General features: G+C 36.8%; 1 protein-coding gene across 5 annotated transcripts in view; it reads left to right on the plus strand.

Annotated features, from left to right (window-relative positions):
* The first annotated feature begins 7,316 nt into the window (after positions 1 to 7,316).
* LOC105342422 (NACHT and WD repeat domain-containing protein 2) overlaps positions 7,317 to 12,520 on the plus strand; it is a 26,734-nt gene continuing 21,530 nt past the window's right edge. For 3 of the 5 annotated variants that reach the window (XM_066072805.1, XM_011449369.4, XM_066072804.1), the window contains exons 1-2: positions 7,317 to 7,590; positions 8,814 to 9,516. In XM_066072805.1, the coding sequence (XP_065928877.1) occupies positions 9,363 to 9,516 (154 nt within the window). In that variant the 5' untranslated portion in view covers positions 7,317 to 7,590; positions 8,814 to 9,362. Of the gene's footprint in view, positions 7,591 to 8,813; positions 9,517 to 12,350; positions 12,399 to 12,520 lie in introns of those variants that run through there. The other 2 variants (XM_066072803.1, XM_066072806.1) reach the window with 2 other exon arrangements.

Consider the following 12,520-nt stretch of genomic DNA (forward strand, 5'->3'; position numbering starts at 1 on the left):
TTTTACATATTGTACCAAGCTCATTTCCTAGTTATGATTTAGACACCTGTTCGGAAACCCTTTAAGTTTTTGTTTCTTTCTGTAATGTAGGGAAGGGACAGGTACACCATATTGTATGGAAGCTTTCTCAGCAGACAACGTGTTCGTACTCATGTCTTCCAATGCATTGTCCAGGGAAATTCTACTTTATAATTTCCTTCTCATCTTTAGAAATAAAAAACCCCACATAAATCATAAATGAATCTTTTTGATTGAAATACATCAACGTAATGGGCTACTTGAGCAAGTAAAACAACTCTTGCAAGGTTAATTTACGAGTAATGTCCCTTTTTTTTGACTGAAGGTGCGTGGTATAAGATTTTTGATCCACTTCCGGTTGCAGAAAACATGGCGTTTTACATGCGAGCAGACGCTGGTATTGATAAAGAAATATTTTATATCAAGGCATTAGTTTGGATAATTTTGTGTAGTATCATTGCAAATAGGTAAATATCAAATGAATTCTGACCATAACAGTATTGATCCTGTCATCAAAGTGGATATTTAGTCAAACTTACAAATAAACGTAATTTCATATATATACCTTTCTACCGGTGAGTTTCTCTGAATAGTGGATTCTTTTCTGTCTTCCAAACACTTGACAAATGACGTAGTTTACGTATCTTACGTCATAATTTAGAAACAATCAAGAAACAACGGCAAGTTGTCGGATTTTATTTGTTTTTACTCCATCGGCAATAGTGGGTACTCGGCAATGATGGGTACTCGCACATTAGTGCTACATATAAGTTGTACTTGTTTTATTCTGAAATGTTTAAAACTTCCCAAGAGCCAAGACCATGCGTCCAAAACATGCAAACCAATTTAAAAATCCACTGAAAAATTTAACAACAGTTAAGAGCAATACTTGCTTCACGTTTCCTCGACAAAAAAAACCTAACTATACTCGGCCAACTTCAGAGTCAACACCGTAGATAAACACGGCCGCGTTTCCTCGATTCCTGTGGGTTTTTTTTCAGAGTTGTTGATAGTAATGGTGCCATTCATCATCCTTGCTTTTGCAAATAGACTTGCTGATGTTGATTGATGAAATGATGAATTTGATAAGATCGGTTTCATCAGAGGTGTGAAAATGATAAAATTCGGAGGCGGATTTGAACATGGCGGGTAGGTCGGAACTGGACATATAGCATGTTTCTATGCGCTTAGAGCATAATCTTTGTTTTATTAAATTTATCTCATGTTTGTTTTGCATTTTAACCGAAGCAACTGCGTAATTGTTGATGCTTTAGACGTTTTTGTGACCAGTTAATTATTGAATTGCAGTAGGGGCATGAAGCAAGTTGGTATATATAATTTATCGTGTTGAACGATTTGTCTTCATCTAGTGTATTTTCCCCTAGGGGTTGATTTTTGTACTAAACGGAAGAACTTTGGAGACGCTTGTGATCGATATGGCAATATAAAAGGGACTATCAGGGGTCATGGTGGAAGGAGGCCTATGAACCCGAAAAACCTTAAATGCAGCGACGGGGCAGTTCGAAGGATCATGGAGTCGAGTAATGTTTTAGTCGAACGTCCTAGGATGCGTAATTTCAGCAGTTCTGTTTTTTTGTGTCGCGTTCAGTAAATTCCAAATGCTCACTGTCAGTTTCATCTTCTAAGAGTTGACTATCAGACCATTTAAGTTTATGACCGCCCCCCCCCCCCTTATTCCAAACATCATGGTATTTTGCAGTCCCGTTTTGTTAAGCAATTCCTTTGGGCAATTTAAACCAATGCAGTCCTTCTCTTGTAAAAAAATGTTGCCTTCAGATTCTGCTGCATTTGGTTCATAGCCCTTTTCTTTTTGTTTTAATTCTTTGCGCTTGGAGATACGAACTCTTCTGCTTGTGGAAAACTCCTTGTCGGTGTCTAAACAAAATAGATACTTTCCTTCTCGCAGAAACCTGCGGATGGAACTATGGTAACTGGTTATGGTATTTCCAAAAGTAATCAAATCAAAAATGTAACTCACTTAGCGTACATTGTAGAGAGTATTGCATAAGCAATACACTTCCCCTACCGGTGTTTAGAAATTTGTGAAAACAATGCACTGTTATGCAGAATATCATTTCTTACCGTCTTCTGTACCCCGAATCAACAGACTAACCCGATAACGAACCCGATTGTAATAATATAAAAAACCCTGTCGATTAAATTTACAACACAATGCTTGACACTATTTTACAGATCTTATTTGTTTGTTAGAAACAAGAAAAGCAATGTTCCAAGTAATGCACGATATTATTACTGACTACACACTTTCTTCATTTATTCAATACACACCGAACCCGATAACGAACCCGAACATTAAAAAATTGGAATATAAAAAATAAATTTTCTCGAAAATGCGTCAACCAGACGCTACAAAGTGTAATCTTGATCTGTAGTTTGACATTTTGAAGCTGTTCAGCAAATTTCACATTATTTCTCAAACGCATAAAGAAAAAAAGTGTGGAAAACTGAAGTGGGACAGACAGACGGACGGACGCAGAGGAAAGCTATAGTCCCCTCATTAAATATGAATGAATAATTTTCATTCGCTAAACAGAGAAAGTATTTGCGGGAAAACGGTAGCAACGGGGAGGGGGGTTGAGAGTTTGGGTCTCTCTCCACATATATTTGTTAAAATGAACATGCATGATAGAATGAATGACTATGCCACCTTCCCCCTTCCGGATTAGGAATTTGAGGTTTGTCGGAAAAGCTGGAACAGTTACTGTAGAAAATATTGCATTATTCTACCTGTCTGAAGAAAACGCTTCACCACATTTCCAATTTACCCAAAAACCGTGATTTTGCAGCCTTAGGGTGGTCTTAGAACAAGGTAAGTGATGTCCCAAAGTTAGGACAAAGTTATGGCGATTCCTAAATTTAGGAGAGCTTCGAGCAAAGGCCTATCCTAAGATGTACTTAGGCCACACCATAGTCCTAAGATAGCTTCGTGAATATGCCTGCTACAATATCCAGGGTGGACCTGATTTCAGTACAGATATTGAAAAGTGAAAAGGCATTTAACGACGCTTACATTTTAAAGGTAAAAAAACCCACATATTTAATAATGTTGGCACCTGATATACAAGTAATGCCGCTAATCCGTAAACCATTCTCCTTTTAAAACGGGGACTTATTATGATAATGGTTTAATTCTATTTGTAATCCATGCTACATGCCATTTTTTTTCAAATAAATATGGGACCCCTAATAGAAATAATAATTTACTTGAAAATGTTGCTAAAATTTGACAGTTTTTTAAATGTTTAGTTGAACCATTGTATGATAACGGTTTTATAAAGTATGAAGTTGAAGACATGTGGTGAATATAAATCTAACATTTAAGTCAAAGTTTAAAAAAATTGCCTTACTTTTGGCGTCATAAACCAATACATAATCAACGCAAGAGGATATGTTAATATCGTTACAAAGTGTTGGAGTAATCAAATTATAACGCAAATAAAAAAAAATTAGTATTGCCATCCTCTCAATGTTTCATGTAAAAGTAAAAAAAACGCTGGGGCCACATTTCAATAAATAAAGTTATACCGATTTTGCTCTGATTTGACATTTCTTGTTTTTTGAGTTTCTAATAACTTTCAATATCTTGATTTAATTGGTTAAATATGCAAATATATGCCAATAAAAATATTTAAAAAGATGTTTACATAAATTTTTCAAAACAACATGAAGATACTAGTATCGCAATGAACAACTTGTCTGGAAGAAATGCGCTGAAAAATAGGAAGCTAAAGTTGCAATATTGTAAATTTACTAAGTTATGGAAAGTGTTCATTTTCCTCTAGGAAACCTTCCGCCACAAAATATTGTCCCTTATTAAAATCTGTAAATACGTCATTTTTAAAACTCTTTTATTCAATTATTCAATAGAGTTTATTTGGCATTGTGAAATATAAATATACCAGTAGAATTAATATATTATATAGAATTTCAAGTTTGAATTATTTAAAAAATATTTTTTTTTATTCTTGCGGTTTATGAAGGTGACGAAATTGCAGAAAAATACATAACCAGCGTAAACTTTTGTTCTTTTAAAAGTCAGGTATATTCTATTCAGCAAGCTGCAGACGAAAACAAAAACCTGACACGGTGATCGGGAGCTCTGTATCTTGCTTATGACTTGACAAATGACTCTAAGATTTTGGCTGACCATTGGAAACAAGAGGATTTAGCATTGTAACTATTAAAATTGTAGATTCTGAAGTAAAACTTGAAGACAAAAATCGTGATTATGGCCCTTTAAGTCGTGTAAAAATAATACCCGGAAAGAGAGGTGTTGAAAACCCCAAGGGACGGGCGCTATCCATGATCTCCGCCTTTTAATTCTAATCGTTCAGTCTTCTGGAGTGAAAGGTTATCAGAAAGGACGTAATCATAGCAATATTTAAAAAACTCTGTTTTTCAAATTCTGATATTAATCCTCTATTAGTCTGTGCGTTGCATGCGCGGATCTAGGGGGAGGGGGCAGGGGAGTCTGGGACCCATCTAAAAAAATTAAATTTCTATAAATTACATTACAAAATTAACAAAAATATTAGCTTCGGACCCCTTGGCAAACTCGGAACCCCCCCCCCCCCCCCCCGCGTCTGGAAAAAAAATACGTGATCCGTTCATGTGTTGGATAAGGGTCTAGTGTATCAAAATACTTAAACATGATTTTAAAGCTAAAACGAAGGGTAGGTTTGCCGTATTCCCGAAGGTCCACCAGTATACAGTTCCAGAGAAATAAACAGGCAATAGATGCAGGATTCCACATAAATTGGACGAGACTCAACGATGGCAACATTATAACAATTTGTATAAAACAGACAGACATGTTACAGACAAGTCGGATATGGCCAGTAGTGGCTTCCGGACTCAAGACTCTGGGAGAGTCGGATGTGGCCGGGGCTGGCCGCCGTATTCCAGACTGCGCATTGACAATTGTACATAACTACATGTATTTATAAGAATCTTTTAAAAAGGACTTATAATACGTACGTAGTCGGTTCACTAGTTAGAGCGTATGTAAACTCGCTTATAAAATCAATAATGACTTCTGTGTCTTTTTTAAGGCATTGTACTATTGTGGTCTAAGGGAGGTAAATCCGTTAACAATATGATTCCTGAACTAGCGTTGAACACGAGATACGGATAGGTAAATCCCTTCAAAAGTCTCAGGAAATATTCAAGTACGTAATAACACTAGTACACAGATTTCGCTGTCCTAAAATTTGAATAAAAGTGAGATGAAATATCTAAAATCGGGAAAAGGCACCATCGACCTAGGCAAATACTGGAGCGACAGAAAAAAGAAGTGAAAATTAAAAACAATTCTTTAGTCAAAACTTCTCTGTTAAAAGGGCAATGAAATTAAGATAAAGTTTTGATGTGCTTAGTATAATATGTATTTTTTTAATCTTCTCATAATTGCAATTTTTTCATTTAAGATCTGTCATACAGACTTTAAAAGATTCAAGCTTTTGTATTTGATAAAGCAAAATAGAGTTCGGAGTTTATGTTTATGTTTAACATTTCATAGGATCAATTTTCAACATAAACGTACCTATACATCTGACGCCGATATCTACATTATCTATTTTCTTATGATGCATCAGAAGGAGTTTGTCATCTCCAACATCGGAGGGAATCCCCCCCACCACCACCACCCGGTTAATAACACACCTTATTCCATGTAATAATTCTATTTGTTATACTTTCATGTTACATACTGAAATCTGATTGGTTAAGACGCAGTTAATAATATTTACTATTACCCTCAGCGTTAGCAACGCACTTGGCAACGGGTAACATTAAAAAATGTTACATGCGCGAAAATTATGCGCGTACGGTTCGCTGTAGAATTCACGTTATTCCTATATAAAAGCAGTAAAATTTTCTTAAAAATTTTAAAAAAGACATTCAGTATAACAAAATAAATAGTGCCTGTTTGGGAGGATAACAGTTGAAATTGACACCCCTCGAAAACCATTGTCAACCTCCGCTTCGCGTCGGTTGACAATGGTTTTCTCGGGGTGTCAATTTCAACTGTTACCCTCCCAAACAGGCACTATTTATATAATATAGAAGCCAGATTATACATGTAGTCATTCTTTTCCACGATCTGATATTGTGGTCATAAAGTAGCATCTCAAGATCAATTCAAGATGCATTGTGTGTTACTATATGTTATTCATCATACTGTATGTGATATATAACAATTGTGATACATGTATCTTTCCACGACCTGATTCAGTGTTTATAGAGTAACAGTCGGTCTCCGTAATTAGTGTTTTGATACACAGCAGCAGTCGGCCTTTATAATGATGTGAAAGACGAATGAAGCCGGCTATATGTACATGTATATAATGTAAGGGACAATAAACTGGGATACAGTGCACATTATAAGTTTAACATAAGTTAACATTTAAAACAGTTAAAATCCCAGGCAAAGTGTACATAAATGCAACGAACATTAACGCTCTTTTTAAAATACATTTGTAATATCTATCCTTCATTTATATCCGATACACAACACGTTTTTTTATTTATCATGCAATATGTATACGGCCAGTGAGACGCCATAAAGAGTTAATACTAATTAACTTGAGATTCTGAGAGAGAGAGAGAGAGAGAGAGAGAGAGAGAGAGAGAGAGAGAGAGAGAGAGAGAGAGAGAGAGCGAATTGAGAGATAAAAAGACATGCATTTTATCAATTAAAAAATAATATTCCTTTGTGTAAATGGAATTAAGCGTAGTAAATATTGCACTCTGCACGGTACTTTAGTTCTCAATAACTGATGCAAACAGCACTACAAAAGCGTTCAACATCATTGAGTTTAAATTATAAATGATGCTCATTCTTTTCGCCCGAAAGTTTTCCAATCACCCCAAGAGGGTGGATATAAATGTGCCGCCTCTGATCAACCTCAATGTGCAAAGTTTAACATTTTAAAAATCATACAAAACTCAAAATAAGTACATGGCGAACAAAGTTTACTACGACATACAACAATGTATAGTAACTTTGCAACAAAAAAAAATCGTGAACATTGTTTTAAAAAGTCAATCAATTATTCATCTCTCTCTCTCTCTTCTCTCTCTCTCTCTCTCTCTCTCTCTCTCTCTCTCTCTCTCTCTCTCTCTCTCTCTCTCTCTCTCTCTCTCATACCACACACATTATGAGAGGATGTTTTCTCCTGTTTAAATTCCTATCCCAGCGCGCTCCCCTATAATGTTACCCGTAATAGTAGAAAAACCGTTTTAAAATATATTGATCTTATTAAGCAGCCTCCGCCGTCAATGGGTAGAATTCGATCGTCAGCCCGCCGTAGTAACTGCCTGAGCGACACGATACAGCAGAAACGGGCGCCGTGGAGAGAGAGAGGGACTCAGTCAACGGGACACCGGCCACACGTCACGGAGAGAAGGGGATAGAGAGAAGGACAGAGGGAACAAACACACGCCATTAAGTACACCGAACGTTGGTTAGGATCGGGGATTTAATGAAATGAAAAAGTGGAATTAATTTCCTTTGATAACAGGAATCTACCGGTAAGTGAGACGAGCAATTTATTTTTCAATACGAGTTCGGTTTTCTTTTCTCGGCTTCGCTTTAAAATTCCACGGGTGACTCTTATCGATAGCCATTTAACAAGAGTTAAATAACTGCGCCAGTCAAGGGATTAATTTGCCATACTAAAGGGGAAAAGATAGGCCTAAAATGTCGGACCGACTTTCGTCGCAAACCCATCTACATGTAAAACGAGTCCCAGTGTCAGGCAGAACACGCCGTCCAAATATTGAATTGATTTTTCGGTTTATGCTTTTTGTTAATATACAACTCAAACTCTTCTTCCCGTCTGAATTGGCTTTATAGCTCCTGAAATATAAATATTTTATTTCCTAAATTACTGCTAACGCCTTAAAACATTAATGTACACTTGTACGTAGGGTGACATTTGACAATATATACATGTATACTGGATGCTATTTTGAATGTCGCCCGGCTTGGCATTTTATTTTCATAGTTTTGAAACGATGCATGTCAACATGAAATTAGCATTCTTCTCTCTCTATTACAAAAAGCAACAAATGTCATACATGGTGGTAATATCGAACCAAACAGTGTGTATGTAGAGTTAGCTCAATTATCGTGCCTCCCAATAACCGCCCCCTCCCCGGGAAAATAGATACGTTAAATATATTTAAATAAATATTGGATCCATGAATAAATCACCCTGTGACATAGGACTTAAGTTGTAGTTGGTTATACAAATAAAAATACAAGAGATTGTTTAAAAATTCATAAACTGAATTGAATATTAAATTTTATTCGATGAAAATAATTTCGTGATTTTCTATAGTTATTTAGATAAATGTAGTCGCGTACAAATTATAACTGTCTTGTTGGACAATGGAAACTATCGCGTAAACTGTGGAATTTTAAACATGGAAATCGAAGTGCTGTGATATGTTTGGCGATATTTAAAAAAATTAGGAAGTTAGCAGTTCATTCCCAACAAAAACAAAGCACGGCCTCTCCTTAATAAGGAGAAAGCCCCCATATACGGCTTAAGCAAACCGAGGTTTTGTGATCTCGTCAAGAGGTAAATAAGAAGTCCGACCCTGGACAAATTTAAAACCTTTCATTGATTCTCGCAATCCGCTCAGCGGTTATTGTTTAATTAAGATTAGCGGGATCCGACAAACAGCCCTCTAATCACTGGAAACCGACCCCGGGACACTTCCGGTCTCAATTCTCTGATTACTTGCAGGTGCCGGGTGGAGGAGATCGCTAAGGACGCCACGCGGAACCTCAGAACGCACGGACTTCTTCAGAAAAGTCCGAGGAATTACGAGTGACTTTCTTTTGATAGTGGACAAGTCACTTTAAACTGATTGTCTTGTTTATGGACGTTGTTTTGTTTATTTTCCCGGATAGATAGAGCTCTGATTTGACTTTGACAGTACCGTGAGTGAACGCTTGGTCCGCGCCTGGTATTTATTGTGTAATTACAGCTGATTGGGGCTCAGAGTGAACTAAAGTGACGGAGATTTAAATCCATACCTACATCTAAATAAACCACCCGGCTGATCAGTAATATAACCCATTAAAGTGTTTTGAGAAACACTTTTGATATTAACTTATCGAATCTTCGGATGTTTGTGTGTGTGTTTGCACTTCCACTGAACAGGACAGGATTTTAAACCCGCGGCGACGATGTTAAAAATTGTGTGTACTGACTTCTGAATCCTCGTGACGACGAGACGATGACGTTAGGAGCGTAGACAGTCCTGTGACGTGTACATTCGGGCGGTCAGTGATGGAGGGGTCAGATGGCGCGGGGTCAGAGGTCGGGGTGGAGGTCAACACGGAGGAGGAGGATAAGTTATGGCGCGTGTTGACCGGAAGTCTTCAGGATTTACCTCCCCTCAGTTCTAAGATCGTCAGGATCTTCACCAGCTCCACATTCACAGGTACAACTCATCTCACAACTCATCTATCTCACAATTCATCTCTCAACTTATCTCATAATTCATCTCACAACTCATCTTACAACCGATCTCTGTTGTATATCTCTGTCTGTCTATCTGTCTATCTCTTTTTCTTTTTTACATGTAACACTGTCCATCTCTCCCAACTTCTCTGTCTCTTGTTTTATGACTGTGTATCTCTCACCTTGTTAGCCTATCTCTTCTATTTACTTGTAGAACCCTTCTTTTCTACGATATTTTTTCGTGTATTTGTTTCACACAAATTATTGATGGTTTTGTATATTTGCCTTTTAATTTTTCGAACATCTCTTATGATTTCTCTGACAGTTGTGAAAATTTTAGTTGTTTACCCGCGTTTAATGTTGGGAAGGGAGGGGGGGGGGGGACGCCTGTACGACTGTCAAGTCTGACATCACTGACACTCTTTATCACAAAATCAAAGCCACTTAGACGGGTGTGTTCCCACAATCTGGAGGAGTCTACACGGACAACAAGGGGCCCCGTTTGTTTTCGACCCAAATACGTGTGTGGGAGATAATAGAACCCATCGCTAGGAAGTTAACGGGGGTAACAATAAAACCTTCCACGTGACATTAGTACTTGTACATTAGTATACATGTATGATTCAAGATACATGTACCTGAAATAAAGTACTAATATTGATGCTGATTCAGCATCCTACAAAGATAAGATTATTCTGATTGTAAACAATCTATCTTCGTCATTTTGTGTATGATTAATCACCTCCTAATTCGATGGACTTGTCCTATAGTTACTGTACTGTAGTCAATCATTTAATTCAACTTTTAAAGCCGCAAAAAAAAGTGTGTTATATGAAATCTGCAACTGTTGTGTCTCTATCAAATACCACGAATGACACAGATCGTTTTATAAGACCGGTGTTGGAGCCATCCTTGCTCTGTTCTCCCGATGTTGTAGACATTATTTATCTGTTCTCCCGACGTTGTAGACATTATTTATCTGTTCTCCCGACGTTGTAGACATTATTTCTCTGTTCTCCCGATGTTGTAGACATTATTTCTCTGTTCTCCCGATGTTGTAGACATTATTTCTCTGATCTCCCGACGTTGTAGACATTATTTCTCTGTTCTCCCGACGTTGTAGACATTATTTCTCTGTTCTCCCGGTGTTGTAGACATTATTTCTCTGTTCTCCCGATGTTGTAGACATTATTTCTCTGTTCTCCCGACGTTGTAGACATTATTTCTCTGTTCTCCCGACGTTGTCATTATTTCTCTGTTCTCCCGACGTTGTAGACATTATTTCTCTGTTCTCCCGACGTTGCAGCCATTCTTGCTCTGTTCTGTAGAGTACATCTGCACCTTTCACGGTGTGTCGCCTTATACGACGTTATGGATATTTAATATCGATGGGAGTTCGACATTTAGAAATCTCATTTATGCGTTAATGTAAAGTAAATCATGAATAAGATATTTCTGACTATTTAAGACATTTTATTGAAACGAGAACAGTTTACCACTTTAGCCTAAACAGAACGTGCAGTGTTATTTAGAACTGAACAACGATGTAAGTCATGCACAAAGAATAACAATTATGAAAAAATAATGATGTGAAGATTTTTACTATTCGTGTGTGTGTGTGTGGGGGGGGGGGGGGGGGGCATCATATATTAGAATTACGTGGAACATGTCTTGGTTTTAAAATTAACACTGCATATTAACTATAGATCATGTTTTTTTTTAAAAATTTGATTTAAACAAATTTTTAATATTAATTAAATAGTCATTGACCATTAATTCCATTTGTAGTTCACAACGTGATAGGAATAACAAAATTTTAATCAAGAAATGTGAAGTTTATGGCATTCATTATTATAAGCTTATACCCAGACTGGGTTTTTTTTGTTATGCAGACACAGTGTCACATGGTTAGTTTGCGGGGGCAGGGGAGGGGGGGGGTATTAATATTATCAAAGAAGCATCTCCGATATACAGTTGATCTATAAGATTACACAGAAATGTCGATCTGCAATAGTCGATTTGTTTTGAAATACAGGAGAATTATTGACACTCCGTACTGTAGTCATCTGACATAACGGAATCATAAAGCCGCCAGTTTTATAAAGAATTGAATTAACACCTTTTCCCGCGGGAATAGGAAGTCTTTTTATTCCTAATTCATAAAATATTGATTGGAGTGACATTGACTTGCGTAACGGCTCTGACTATCCACTAGTAAGTGCTTCAGTTAGCCAAGTCTCACTCTGAAGCCGATGGTGAAAAGTAGCCATTACGTAAGAAGGGACCATGCGCTACTTCCGCCATTTTAGCGCCATTGTTGACGGGGTATGGGGTGGGGGTTGAAGTCGCCCTCTATTCAGAGTCCCCACTTCCTGTGTGTCAAGTGCCTTGATTTTGGATTTTTTTTAAAATAAAGAAATAGTTTTGTTACGATAAAAGTGTGATACTTATAAACAGTTAAATTTAAGCTGAAATTGATAAATTTTAAACTTTTAATATAACAGAATTACCAAATAACGTGCTTTATTTTATGAGTAATTTTTTAAAGAAAGGAGTTACGATTAGATAAGATGAATATTAATTTTCGAAAATGAATTCCGGTTTAATTTTCAAAATATCGAAGATTCGTAAATATTCACCCGATTTTGGTTGTTTTTGTTTAGTATTGTAAAAACAGAATTAGACTCATACACAAGTTACATTTGTATCATTACATAGGGTCTGTGTGTTCACATGCTTATTGAAGGCAACAAAGGAGCACCCTAACAAAGATTATAGCTTATCTGTATAGATGTATTAACATATCGAGGGGTATAGAGTGGCTAGGATTTATGGTCAAGTAGATGTCGAGCATATATACATGTAAGTATGTGTTTTGTAATAACAGATTTAATCTACTAGTGTTTGCTATTGACCCATCAACAGACGTGAACTAAAGGGTGCTTTGTTCAAATTTGTCTCCTTTCATCACTCTAAAAAAATAG

Source organism: Magallana gigas, chromosome 10, assembly GCF_963853765.1.
Source record: "Magallana gigas chromosome 10, xbMagGiga1.1, whole genome shotgun sequence".
Classification (NCBI taxonomy): Eukaryota; Metazoa; Mollusca; class Bivalvia; order Ostreida; family Ostreidae; genus Magallana; species Magallana gigas.